Source organism: Echinops telfairi, unplaced genomic scaffold (genome assembly GCF_000313985.2).
Source record: "Echinops telfairi isolate 266 unplaced genomic scaffold, ASM31398v2 ScPeMD7_7427;HRSCAF=8465, whole genome shotgun sequence".
In the NCBI taxonomy this organism is placed as follows: Eukaryota; Metazoa; Chordata; class Mammalia; order Afrosoricida; family Tenrecidae; genus Echinops; species Echinops telfairi.
The window spans coordinates 14,904,357-14,919,028 of NW_022111327.1; the positions used below are offsets into that span (position 1 = coordinate 14,904,357).

At 44.9% G+C, this 14,672-nt stretch overlaps 1 protein-coding gene across 1 annotated transcript in view; it reads right to left on the reverse strand.

Annotated features, from left to right (window-relative positions):
- The window catches only part of DOCK11 (dedicator of cytokinesis 11), a 171,006-nt gene that overhangs the window by 103,892 nt on the left and 52,442 nt on the right, over positions 1–14,672 (reverse strand). Inside the window, exons 15-21 of the mRNA XM_045298560.1 lie at positions 14,497–14,619; positions 14,241–14,317; positions 11,798–11,982; positions 11,640–11,705; positions 8,676–8,768; positions 5,680–5,803; positions 1,159–1,280 (exon numbers count right to left, since the gene is read on the reverse strand). Coding sequence (XP_045154495.1) covers positions 1,159–1,280; positions 5,680–5,803; positions 8,676–8,768; positions 11,640–11,705; positions 11,798–11,982; positions 14,241–14,317; positions 14,497–14,619 — 790 coding nt within the window. The remainder of the gene's footprint in view (positions 1–1,158; positions 1,281–5,679; positions 5,804–8,675; positions 8,769–11,639; positions 11,706–11,797; positions 11,983–14,240; positions 14,318–14,496; positions 14,620–14,672) is intronic.

Sequence of the window (14,672 nt, forward strand, 5' to 3'; positions counted from 1 at the left end):
GGGGGCACAATGGTGAAGCGCTTGGCTTCTACCTGAAAGGCTAGCAGTGGTTCTCAACCTGTGGGCCGCAACCCCTTTGAAGGTCAAATGACAGTAGCAAAATGACAGTGATGAAGTAGCAACAAAAATAATGTTATGGTTGGGGGGTCACCACAACATGAGGAACTGTATGAAAGGGTTGCGGCATTGGGAAGGCGGAGAACCACTAGGCTCGTGGCGCAAACCCACCAGGTGCTCCGAGGGAGCAAAGCCCTGGGAGCTGCTCCCGTTCAGCTCTATGGGGCAGCAGTTCTACTTTGTCCTAGAGCAGGGCTGTCAAACTGGCGGCCCACGGGCTTCATGGATAATTTTTTGTGGCCTGCTATGCTCTGAAATAAAATGAAATTAGAAAAAAATGTTATGAAGAAAACAGTGCTTAGGGGAGATTGAGGCAATAAATATTGTGCACACAATTCCCTCGTTAACCCTATAACTACTGAAGACAAGTATACACCTGTCCCAGTGCCTTTCCCGGGGGCCTGGGCACGTGTATAAATATGCTGACTCAGTTCTGGTGTCGTTTGGGAGCGATCTGTCTGCCACTCTCAGTGTCACATAGTGTAAACAGATCCCAATAGCGAAAAGGTTAAAAAGAGCACTCTGGGTTGTGCTGTTAGGAATCCTACCTAGCGGCAGCGCTAGTTCACATTTTTAGGGAGAAGCCATTACGATTGTGCATCACGTTTGTCAGCTGTCCAACATTTTGTGTTTTTGATTAGTTACTTTGTTATATTTTCTGGTCACAACAAAAGAGGTCAGTGAAAACTAGTAGGAGGAAAGCGCCGGCAAGTTTCAGGTAAAAGAAAATAATTTTAGTTTTATAAATACATTAAATAAAATAAATGTTTAAATAAAAGCAATTCTATACTGTTTTAATGATCCTATCCATATTCCTGAATCCTCACTTCAAAATATAAATTTAACAACATTTGTAAATGTGATGTGGCCCGCGTGAATCTTGCCTGTTGCGCCAAATGGCCCGCGTTTTCATTGAGTTTGACGCCCCTGTCCTACAGGATCACCACAAGTCGGAATCAACTCGATGACACACAACATCTCCACAGACCAACACAACCAACAGAATTCCATTCTGCAACATTGAATGTAGTATTTCCCTACCCTTCGTGAGTCAGCATCATTCAGAAGCAAGTAGCCTGGGGGAAGATTGGCAGAAACTGGCAGCTGCTGCTCAAATGTGATGATCCTTCCATCCTTCAGCAAAGGCACCCAGGCAAACCCCACTGCCAAGACAAGAATCAAAGGAGACAGGGAGGCAATTAGCTCCACAAGCGTCTGATTGGTAGTGGAGCAGGGCACACTAGTGAGATTTCCAGGGTTCGGGATGTGGGAGAGTTCAGGTGTTAGGGAAAGGAGGAGGATTTGTACTGCTTCCAATCCCAGCCTGGCGACTCAGACAGCACTCACTTTATTTCCTTGAACATAAAAATGGGGACAACAATGCACAGTTAGTTATCCCATTAGAGCCCAATGTGAGATCAGTATATGAGAACACTTTAAAAGGGCATGAACAGCATTAACTTTACACTTTGAAGGTGATATATCAATTTGTTTCAAGTTCAGCTCTCTCTCGTGCATCTTTATATTCAGGGAGCAGCGTGTCGCATATCTGTCTCAGAAATGACCTCAGATAGCAACTACTACGTTCCTGAATTTCCTATTATGGCATCAGGAAACGGAGAGATGAACAACGGAGAAACTGAGTCAAGGTTCCATTCCAGATTGACCCACTAATACTTTGGTGGGGGCAACAGGTTTCTGGATTATCAAGGAAAGAGGCGAATACAAGAATGGAGGCAGGAACATTGTATTTATGACTTGAACCCACTGCAAGTTTTCCCCCCAGAGCCTCTCGGCTTCCTCCTGGACAACTGGCCATGTTGCTCAAGTTGAGTGGTGTCATAATTGTGTTGTAGTCAATATCCTGGGTTACAACTGTTTATAACTCAGCTGTAAAAAAGCCTGCTCTACACAGAGTTCTGGTGTCTGAGAGAGAGGGTGTTGGCTGGGAACATTTTTTGTAGTTACTGCTCTCTGATTCTTCTTGTGTGTGGGGGGTCGCATGTGCACGTTTACAAGAGCATACAGGAGAGTATGCATGCACGAGAATGTGTGTGCACACACGTGAGTGGCATGTGCTTATATTGTGAACACAGAAGTCAACATAAATCTGGTTAGAATGTTTTCCTTCGTGTGTTTTATTTGGCAAGTGTTTAAATTCTTAAAAGAAGACTAAAATTTTGGGCTCACTCATAAGACTAAATGGATTTCTCAGATGCAAACTGACCCATGCCTGAAAGGTATCTTTACTAACGAGATGCCAGAAATGGTTTACCCAGACATTGGCGTTGATTTAAAATAATTTAAAAAAAGACCAGGGAAGTAGCATTAGCAGAACCATTCAAAAGGACGCCATCAGAGCAGTGAAAAGGAAATGCTAACAAATGAGAAAAAGAATTTCCTGCCCAGAAAATAGGAAAATGAAAGGAAAAAAGATTTCTTAATCCTTAGGACATGTTTTCCTCCATACAGGTTTTTATTTTATTTTTTATTTACAGAAGATATGAATCACATACACCAATACAATTCATCGATTTCAAGTTTACATGAGGAGCTTTTCATATGGTCAAGAGTTGCATACCCATTACCATCGAATTCCAGAACTTATTCATTACACACACACACACACACACACACACACTTAAATAAAACCCATGTCTGTTAAGTCGCTTCCCACTTCTCATTTCCCTTTCTCCTCATCCTTGGTAATCACTAGTAAACTTTCTTCCTCTACAGCACTGGTTCCCAACCTTCCTGATGCTGAGACCCTTTAATACAGTTCCTCATGTTGTGCTGACACCCACCACCCCAAACCATACAATTCTTTTCGTTACTACTTCATCACTGTCATTTTGCTAGTGCTATGAATCGGGCAGCCCTTGTAAAAGGTCATGCAACCCCCAGGTTGTGAACCGCTGCTCTAAGGAATGGTGGTGGAACTATTTTTTGCACTGTGAACACATCAGAGCATGGTCTAGTGGGCCGCTTAATGAAAACTCACCCAGAGCCCATGGAAGCTGTAAAGGATTCCAAGAGCAAGCACAACATCTGGCTCAAAGATGTGAAAGCACACCTTGGCCAGGGCAGTGGTGGGTGGCACACAGAGTCGCTGTCCCATACTCCAGAGCATCTTGCCCACTTCTGTCTAGCCTTGGGACCAGACCACCCATAATAAATCTCACAGGAGATGTATTGTCATGAGCACTCATGGTTTGGTGGCTTTTCCTCCAATTCTCTGCCCTAAACGAACCTGTATTTCTATGGGACACAGAATAGGACCACTATTCCAACTACTCAGAGAGGGAAATCCCTAACATCCAAGCACGGTGTCGTCTACATATTGTCACTCAGATGTCTCCCTGGGGCCTCCCACGCAAGATCAGCCCCAAACCTCTCATCCTGCCACTGGCAACAGAAACCCCTTTTTTGCCAATCATCAAGTTTTGAAACATCCGTGCAAAATGAATCAACTCTCTAACGGACCATCGCCTTTTCTAGGTTCATCAAGTTTCTGTGCTCGGCTGCTGCCATGATGTGTGCCTTTCTTTCCTCGACCCTTGATACAGATCCCTAACCGATGTTTCCTCCATCAGTCTTTTCTTGCTCCAGTGTTCTTTCCTCATTATCTGTGTTGCCTGATTGAATTTCCTTCAAAGCAGCTCTTACTGGTGTTTGTAACCTTTTAATAGTTTCCTTATTGCTAACAGAAACCAATCACATCCAGCCTGACATTCAAGGTCTTGCACAATCCAACTCCTCTTTTTCAACCTGATGTCCCAGGATGCCTGTTTCAAGCACCCTGGGTTCCAGCTGTATGTATTTAACTCTTGGATGTTCCCTGTACTTAGATCTGGTGGCATAGGGGTTAAGTGCTTGGCTGCTCACTGAAAGGTTGGCAGTTCAAACTCACCAGCCACTTCACTGGAGAAAGATATGGAAGTCTGGGTCCCAAAAGATTTCGAGTCGCAGAGGGGCAATTTTACTCTGTTCTATCCACGTGACTGTGAGTCAGCACTGACTCAACAGCATGCGTCTGGTTGAGGACATAACCCCCAGCACTCTGTCTTTGTTCTAGTGGTTACTTCATCCTGGAAGTCCCTACCTTTCTACCATTATTGCATTATCAAACTCTACCCACCCTTTAAGGCAGTGGTTCTCAACCTTCCTCATGCCTCGACCCTTTCATACAGTTCCTCGTGTTGTGGTGACCCCCAACCATAACATTATTTTTGTTGCTACTTCATCACTGTCATTTTGCTACTGTTATGAATTGAGTGGCCCCTGTGAAAGGGTCGTTCGACCCCCAATGGGGTCGCGGCCCACAGGTTGAGAACTGCTGCCCTAGCCTGTATTGTTGTAGTTGTTAGGGGCCATCGAATTGGTTCTGACTCATAGCCACCCTATGGACAACACAATGAAACACTGCCCTGTCTGGCACCATCCTGTAATACAAGTTGTTTCCGCGGGCCTTCTTTTCCCTCATCAGTCGCAGACTCACGGCACAGACTGGTGTTTCCCATGACTCTGTATGCACCACAGCACCTAAGACAATGTCTTGCACATCATAAATATGGGCAAGAGTGGATGCACGAATTCAAGACTGAGCCAGGTGAACCTGGCTCTGAATCCCAGGGCGTGCTGATGCTTACAAAACATCACAAGCCATGTTCACAGGGACACCGGTGATCTCCCATGGATGGTTCCTTCAAAGGTTTACCTACAGCAGTGTTTCCCAAAGTGGGTGCTACTGCCCCCTGGTGGTCTCTGGACCAATCCCAGGGGGTGGCTTGACCCAGGGTTATGGGCAATAGTACAAAAGTAGAGGTGGTCGACCAAAATTGGGAATCCAAGATAAAACCTAAGGAGCCCTGGTAGTGAAGTAGGTTGCACATTGAGCTGCTAACCACAAGGTCAGCAGTTCAAAACCACCAGTATGCTCCTCTGCAGAAAGATGGGGCTTTCTAATCCTGTAGGGAGTTGTACATTCTCAGCAACCCACAGGGGCAGTTCGACCCCGTCATAGGTCGCTCGGAGTCAGAATCAACTGGACCACAGCGAGGGAGGGAGGGAGGAATGGAGGGAGGGAGTAAGCTGATAAAGCCATGCTCCGTGGGGTGGTGAATGTACCTAATCAGGTTTGTTACAGCTTGCCTCTTGTCATTAAAACCAGCCAGTCCTCAATGTCCCTTAGGCTAACAGATGCCCCTAGCTCTGCGCTCACATCCTTTTTCCTCAGTGAGCACAACTGGAAAATTCCAGTTGCAGGGCTACGAAAAATCACATAGAAGAAATCCCATTGTGTTGTTTCTCCTTCGCACAGCAGCTATCCCATTTGTTGTTGTTGTTGTCTACAGTAGTCTTGGCACCCCCACGAACACGTGCACAGGCACATTTGGGAGAGCTCATAATAAAGTAAAAGTGCAATTCAACTTTTAACAGGGGACTTTATAGCATTCTGTTGTGAGAAGGGAAGTGGGCTATAGCTTTGTTGACAAGAGGGTGGAGCCGCAGTTATCCCACTGCAAACCAGGGTAGGATGAGACATTTAAAGAGCACACGTACCTGGAGTTTCGACTGTGTCCTGCTTTTTGGTGGTTCCCTTTGTGTTAATTTCACAACTCACATGATAGAAAGTGAAAAGCAAATGATGCTTCTGATGAAGGTGAATGGGAAGCTCAATCTTAATCTGAAATGACAGCAAAAGGAAGCAGCGTATGAGCTCCAGTGTCAAGCTGGACTGTCTAGTTATTTCATTTAGTTTCATGATACTTGTACACACACCCCCAAAGTCCTAAAGGGTAGGCCAGATAATAGAGCATGTCAAATGCTAATTGATTGGTCAATACTACTTTCTCGGGGTGTGAGGGTCGAGGTATTTTATTATATTTGGCTTGGAGGGTCCAGGGGATTATTCTATAGGACTCAACCCTGCAGCAGGTTTTTCTATGAGTGGATCCAGACCACATCGTCAGCCCAGGGAAACTGGAAAACAATCTGAGTCAATGAATGCCAGCCTATTTTACAGAGGGCACTGAACGTGAAAGGCTACTTTATATTTGAAGTGGTTACTCCCTTTTTGCACACAAAAAACTAATCTTTTACAAATAGACATGCTAAAAAAGTCAGTGGCATTATGGTATCCTCAAATTATAGGTGATATACATTTTTCTAGAAGAACATTTTTTCACTTGAATAGAGAGAAATTGTAACCAGGACACAGGAATTTGATTTAATCTTAAAAGATCAATGCTATATTAAAAGATCCAAAGTAATTTTCCAGTCAGAATCCGAATGAATGTTAGAATATCTGCTCAAAGCCTGTAAAAGACTAATTGCAGACTGCAATGCACATGCCTGTGCACGCACAGGTAACGTGCAAACACATGCACACATACACACATATGCTCTACAGGCTTGTTCTATAGTATCAGGGGACACCAAGGTCAATTGCATAGCACAGTTCACAAAGACAATGTTCTATATGCTACTTTGGTGAGTAGTGACTGGAGTCTTAAAAGCTGGCAAGCAATCATGCTTGTGAGCAACCAAGCAAGGTATGTGGTAAAGACAAATAGAAGACAATAGAAATAATCCAACAGACTAAATGGAGCATGAATGATGCCAACCTCAATCTCCATGAAGCTGAGACCTAAAGAACTAGATAGTGCCTGACCATCACACCCAACTGCCCTGATAGGCATCACATTAGAAGGTCCTGGACAGAGTGGGAGAAAAATGTAGGACAGAACTCAAAATCATGGAAGAGACCAGGTTTGCTTGGTGGGAGAGATTGGTGGAACCCCCAAACCTAATCATCCTTCAGGTCTACAGTTGAACTCACCCCCTGGGCTCAATCTTCAGCCAAACAATAGGCCAATCTATGAGGGGGAACAATAATACTAGAGGGGGTGCACACTCTTTAGAATAAGCAGCCATTTGAGGTCAAAGGGGCAGCATTTGCCTAAGGACAAAGTTCAGAGGGGAAGAAGGATTTAGAAAGAAGGTAGAACTGGAAAGGGTAAACACAGGGAGCAAGAGGGACATAAGTGATGTTCTCTTATGGGGATTACAGTGAATGTTAGGAGACAAAATGTCTGTAGGGATTTTTGAATGGAAAATTGACCTGCTCTGTAAATCTTCACTCAATTCATAATAAAAAGCCTTAAAAAAAAAGAGAGAAAGGCGTGGTCCTTTCACATCCTGAAAACAATGTAGATAATGGACGACATGCTTCAGATTTCTGCAGTGACCAGTCTTGGTTATAAAAACAAAACAAAACTCACCTCCATGGAGTTAAGGCTGTCTCATAATGATTCCACAGGACAGGGTAGAATTACTCCCCAAGTTTCCAAGAGTGTGACCCTTTACAGCAGTGGAAAGCCTCCTCTTTCTCCCAGTGTTGGTTAAGGAGATGCACAAATGAAAGCGCACAGTGATGGACATCTGGCCCAATTATCACGCATACCAGGCACGGCTTTGGGGTTATAACTAACTTCTGTCATAGGTATACATTCCCCACAGAACATGCCTATTCATAGCATCCAGGCCATCTGGGCATCTACGGTTGTGCTGCGCATAAATATGGGTCGATGCCCTCCCTGGGTGGAAGAAACACAAGGCACCACACCAAAACTTGCTCCCCCAAAACCAGGAAGGTATGGGATGAAGAAAGACATGAATGAGCCCTAAGGCTGGGGTGTAAAGCCTTCAGGTGACAGCAGGTAGACCTGGGGCATCCTGACAGCCAGGGGAATGGTTTCAGAAAAGCCAGGCATTGAGACGTGAGCACCAAGCGGCAGAACCAATGAGGCATCTGCCTGGCAGTGCTGTCAGGTGCCATGGAAACCCATGGCAATTGAAAACTGCCTACAGATTTGAATAAACCAGAGTTCGATGAGAAAAGGCTGTGCCAGAGACAAGGGAAACACAAAAGTACAGAGAGCTGCTATGATAGAGAAGCAGGAAGAAAAGAGAGGTACAGATATCAGTGCAGAAGGCACCGGACTCAAGACAGGTGGTACAGAGACTAGAGACCACCTCTCTCCCCTGAATCTACTTGGCTCTGAGAGATTGAGTTCAGCTGATGGAATTCTCTGGAAGCATTGCACTTGCAGAAAAGCTGTTTCTTGTCACACAAAATCATTGTGGGTGTCGGCAAAGAGCTTGACCGGCCTTCAGAATCCCTCCTTCAGAACTTCCGGTTTCAATGCTGAGGAAAATGGTGACTCAGAAAGAGGAAGTGACTGGTTCGGGTCACAGGGTCAGCTATCGTCAAAGCTAGCACTCAAATTCTAGTTTCCGCCAGGTGTTTGTTTCGTACCCTGCTACATCCAGTTAGAGTCCCTGAGATGTAGAGCTAAGTCTTCCACTGTGACCAAAGGCTGGCTGCCTAGCAAGCAATGGCCGTTTCATTTTATGGGACACTTTCTGTTTTCAGAAAACAAAATAGTCAGGGATTTGAAGGGCAGATAAAATGATGGGAGGGATGTGGAAGAGGAAAAGAATGGTGACCATAGCATTTCACAAATAATCAGAATATATATACATATATATGTTACCTCATCGTAGAACTCTGGATTTTGGTTATGATGCGAGACCACAGCATATGTGTTTGTGGTGAAAACAGATCCTGCAGGTTTTCCATAAATACACTGCAAACGAAGGAAACAGAGACCACTCTGAGCACAAGTCTGGAGACGCGAGGGTCCAGCACCACACACAGACTGAAGAGGCATCTGTGAGTTACTAGGGGGCCGCGCTAAGCCCCAGTGGTTCTCACCAGGAGCCCGTAAATTCAGAATCATCCACACAGTCACTCCAGCTGTCACTCCCCATCACGTCTAACTTGGTAGCTGTGGAGATGCTTTTGACTTCAAGGCGGGCAATTGCCATCAAAGACATAAAATTCCAAATTAGTTGATGGAAAGAAGCTGACCATTTCTAATCAGTTGAAAGTAAAAAAAAGCGGATGCCAGTCATGTCAAGCTGACGTCTTTCACACTATTTGCATTTCTCCAAATGAAAGGGGACAGACTCCCCAGTCCCACTGGCTGAGGGCTCACTGCGCAGGGGACCAGGAGGAGCTAGAAACAACAGCAACACAACAGCTAGAAGACTAAGTTGCCTTAGCACTGACTCCAACTCATAAGGGCCCCTACATTATCTGATCGAATAGCTCCATAGGGTTTTCTGGGCTGTCATCTTTACAGAGGGTCCCTTAAGTGATGTGAATGGTTGGGCTTAACTATTAACCTAAAGCTTGGCAGTTTGAACTCAGTTAGCAGCACTCTGGACGAACGTGCTGGTGATCTGCTTCCATGGAGATGACAGTCAAGAACGTTTCTCTACTGTAACACGAGGCTCCATTGAGGTGGACATCTACCTGATGGCCATGGGGTTCGCATATATTTACAGAAACAGGTTGCCTGGCCTTTCTTCCGTGGCACTGCTTAGGTGGGATTCAAACTTCCAACCTTTAGGTTGGTAGCTGAGGGCAATCTGTTTGTACCTTAGCCACATTTCTAGCCGGGGGTTAAAAAGAAAGAAAAAAAATTGAAGGTCTATTTAGTGCTTCAGACAGCTTACTGTTTTGTTTTATTTTTTTCACTCCACATTTTGTGTGTGTGTGTGTGTGTGTGTGTGTGTGTTGGGGGGGGGTGGGGTTTGGTTGAATTATTAGCTCTCCTACCCCAGTCTAACAGCCATTACTGCTTTCTGGGGTTGCATAGAAAGAGCCGCTTGTCTCTCTAGTGCACGTTTTTTACTTGCATGGGCCAAATAAGCTCAAGGAGGAAAATGGAGTCAGCATGCCAAAGTACTAATTGCCTTCCTCTGTTCCTTCAAGAGCCAGCCTCTTGGCCAGCTGGGACATGAAATCAAGACTCCAGATGAGTGCATATCCAACTCAACTGGTTGTGAAGGCAACCTGCGGGAACTGCTGAGTGGGAACCTGAGAATCCAGAAGTATACAAATGGATCTATCACGTGGAGGCAAAGAACCAGCTGGAGGACGAACCTGAGAAACTGTACCTAATCAGAGGCAAAAAAAACCCCCAAAACCCCAAACCAACCCCTCACTGCCAGCGAGGCCATTCCGACTCAGAGTGACCCCACAAGACAGGGTAGAATTGCCCCTGTGGGTTTCTGAGACTATAACGCTTTTTTTTTTTTTTTGAGACTATAACTCTTCACAAAGATAGAAAGCCTAATATGTCCCTACTGGAGTAGCTGGTGGTTTCAAACTGCTGACCTTATTTGTGGTTATGCGTCGGACACATAAAGACTATGCCACCAGGGGAAGCTATTCTATAATTTAACTTCAGTTTCGCTGTGGGGAAAAAAACCTCTATTGAAAAAAGAAATCTTTCAGAGGTAAGGGCTATTAAAGGGCTTCTTGGGGGTTGGGTGGGGGGCAGCATTTGTGCCTCTTTCCCTAGGTGGTTTGTCAGATTAGCAGCAAAGGAGGGAGTCAGGTAGCCACTTCGAAGTGGCTAGGTTCTCCGACTGCTCCATGAGGTTTTTAACTAATGGCCCCAAAAGAAAAAGAAAGAAAGAAAAGAAACAGAATGACTATGCCCAGGCACTGTGAAGTGCTAGGGCTTTCGGAATAAAGGGCTTAGCTCATTCTGGGATTATGCTTTTGCAGAGCCCACGGATCCAAGTTGAGAGGCCCCCTTAGGGCATCCCATCTCCCGTCCCGCAGTCCTGCTGTGCTTCCTTCATTCTGTTCAGATTGCAAGGAAAGAGGCCTTCACAGTCCCCTGATGGTACCATTCGAAATTCTCAGGGCAGAGAAGAACATGACCTTGTGATTGGAGCATCAGAGTCATGCAAAAAAAAAAAAATCCAAGCGAAGCCACAGCAAGCCGCTGACACATGAAAGCCCACCCACTTTGCAAGCGCTCGCTGCTCCCGCCCCACTTCAGAATTGACTTCCCTTCACCCTATAGTAGAGTTAATGAGGTAGGAGTAAACACAGATGGTATTCGATTTGTCACTGATTAACAAAACAAACAACAACAAAAACACTCACTGCTATGGAGTCTATTTCAGCTCACGGCAACCTTAGAGGACAGGGAAGCACTGCTCCACAGGGTGTGAGACTGGCGATCTCCTCAGGACAACGAGAGGGACTTGTGGCGAGTTCAAAGCGCCAGGTTTCCCGTTAGCACAGATTGTTGCAAAACTGGCTTACCAGGACCCCTTAACTTGCCACTCTAATACACCCTATCCTCCAGGTTGAAACACGTGAAGATGAGGCTGCCCAGCACCCAAATGACCGCTCCTAAAGCCTGCTAAGAAAAGGGCCCTCTGGAGATGTAACGGGTTACGTATTGAGCTGGTCATCACAGGGTCAGCAGTTTGAAACCATCGCCCAGCCGCTCCCTCAGAGGAGACTGTCTGCTCCTGAAAAGAGTTCTAGTCTGAGAAACCCCCCGGGGGGGGGGCAGTTTTACTCTGTTCCATGGGGCCACTGTGAGGCGGAATCCACTCCAGGGCAGTGAGAAAAACAATACACACACCTTTAGCGCAGAAGCATCACTTTCATCCGAATCCCGGAACTCCACACAGACAGCAATGTTCCTCGCCTGAAAGGAATAACCATTCGGCATGAGTCAACCCACTGAGCAGACCAGCGGGACCAGTTCAGCCCCCACATGGACAGGTTTCCACTCCTTACCTTGGCAAATGTTTTCTGGCTATCGTATTTTAATTGCAAGGGATATACATACAGGTGGTTTTTGTAAACAGTGAATGGGTAACAATATTTTGTCATGTCCGGAACAAACTCTTCTACCTCCACAGTAATATTTTGACAATTCTTTTCAAAAGGCTTCAGGGGCACGTACGAAGATGTAATACAATCTACAGTTGAAAAACCAAAACAAACCAGGCAAAAATAATACAATTTAGCAATCATGAACTCACTCAGTCTCTCTGTTAGAAAAACATACGATGTCCACGTGGATTATGTTCCCCAAGAGGGATTTTTCTTTAAAAGCAGAACTTTTAATGACAGACAGAAAATCCTAATACTGCTTGAAGACTCTAGAAAGGATAAGGGTGTAGCCCGGTGGGGTTTTTTTTTTAAGTGAAACCTTTCAAGCCAGACATAGATTGTGATTCCATCCTCAATGTCGACTGAAGTAATTTGCCAAATATAACACATCATAATTCTGAATAATTTACACTCTGTAAGGAAGCCTATTATATATATGGGTGGGGTTTCTTTTTCTTTCCCCTCCTGTGGCTGCAATTTAGCTATTGCTGCAAATTTTTATTGGGAGCGGGGAAATAACAGTAAATTTTGGATTCCAGTTAGCTCGTGGTGGCTCGCTTTTAACAAGTTAACTGGGTGCAGGTGCAAATTTTCACCTACGACATAATGGCAGCCTTTTTGAAATGGCAGATCTTATGATGTGTTACTAAGAGAACAAATCATCCAATTGCAGAGGCTGAAAAGGAGCCCCGGAGAAAGTCAACGGCAGCCTGTGTCATTGAAGGAGCCACTGGCAGCCAGGCTATTCGAATGGCCCGTGTCTCAAAGAAGGCTTTGTCTTCGCAGCCTGCATGTTGCAATAGAGGAAGACCCAGGGAGAAATGAACCTGTGCCCCAGGCGGGGGTCTCCTTTTCCCACTGATGAGAGCGATCCATACTTACATAGGAAACCTGGAGCTGGAAAGGTAGACCAATATCATCACTGATTTGCTACCCAGAATTACGGTGAACATTTGGGCATATTTTTTCTAATCTTGTTGTTCCTTTTTGAAATCATTTATTATAATTCTGCCTCCACACAGCAGGGCATATTATCAACTCACCTGTTTCTACGTGGACAATTCAGTGACACTGAGGACATTTTTCAAGTTCTGCAAACATCCTCACCCTCCTTGTCCAATCTGGTCCTCCCTCATTAATATAACCACCCCACCCCACCCCACCCACACAGATCAAAGTTCCCGTCTAATCTTTTAAAATGTTGTCCACTTGATCCTGTATAGTCCTTAAATGAGCTTAACTGTCAGGGCTGACCTCACTCTCATCGGCATGTTGTCCATTTGGATATAGCGGCCCTATGAGATAGGGAAGAACTGCCCCCCATGAGTTTCTGAGGCCGTAACTCTTTCTTTTTTAAAATCATTTTACTGGGGGCTTGTACAACTCATCATAATCCATATATGCACCCATAGTGTCAAGCACATTAGTACATTTGTTGCCCTCATCATTCTCAAAACATTTGCTTTCTACTTGAGCCCTTGGTTTCAGCTCCTCAGACCGGGAGTAGAAATCCTTGTCATTCTCCCTCAGAGAGGCTGGTGGTTTCAAACTGCTGACCTGTGGTTAGTATCTGAACTGGTAACCGTGATGCCCCCCAAGGTTCCTTACGACTGCCATTCCTCGCTAAGCTAAGCCAAGCGTCTGGTTTGAAATTTCCCATGCTAATCAACTACTTTGACCCTTCCACTCTCTGAGCTCAAGACAAGCCTTCCCTGGACACCCCTTCTAAACCATCCTGCTCCAACCCCGTTAAATGATCTCTCACACGTGTACTTTCTTACTTATCACCTGTCACTCCTTCTAGATTTTATACTAGAGCACCTACCAAATACTCAGCATTTTCCCAGTCAATATCACTTCCGTTACTGAATGAAGAGATAGAAATTCCTTACCAATGGGCATCCATGGAAATCTATTGGCAAACGCTAGTCCTACTTGCAATATGTGGTGGTGCTCATCCAAACCCCAACCAGTATGAGATAGCTGTCACTTGAATGATTTCCGGAAAGCCAACAGATGTACAAAAGCACCTGCTGTTTTAATTTGCATTCCCGGGCTCATGAAAAGGATGGTGCCTTCCTTTCCCCCTCCTCCTCAAACACTTACGAGTCTTTTCAGGATTTCTCTTGCAAATAGTCTTTCCTGTCTTCTGCCCACTTTGCTGAGACACGCTCACATCACCCTATATTATATCCCACGTGGCATCTGATAAAACCACTTGAATCCAGTCACTTCTGCTCCCTACATAATCACCATGTCAAACATAGAGCAAAATAGTCGAAAGATAAAAACTCAAGATTCAAGCCTGGCGCTTAGGGTTCACTTGAAACCCGCAACTTCTTACTTGATAAATCCACTGGAACACATTCCACTGTGATGTTCAGCTGCCCAGGAATAACCTGTAATTTGGTCTTCTCTGGCCTGGGTGCAGAAGAAGATTTTAGATGTTAAAAATTAAAAAGTGGGGCTACTGAATACATGATTAACCCTGATTTAAAATAAGAACCAGTTTCTCCAATATATGAATCACATTCATAATTGGAAGGAACTTACAATTCATCTCTTCCTTTCGTCTAACTGCCCAAACTCCATGTACTCACTTCTTGTATTCTGAGAGCAACTTGAGAATATCTTCATTAGAAAGCTTGCTGCTGTCTTGCTTATACAAAGAAGAAAATCTCCCTTCCAGATCCAGAGAGCCTTGAATATCTTTGAAGATGGGTCTATAACAGCAACAGAAATATTTATGTTCTACTTCTAAAATATTGAAAAACTA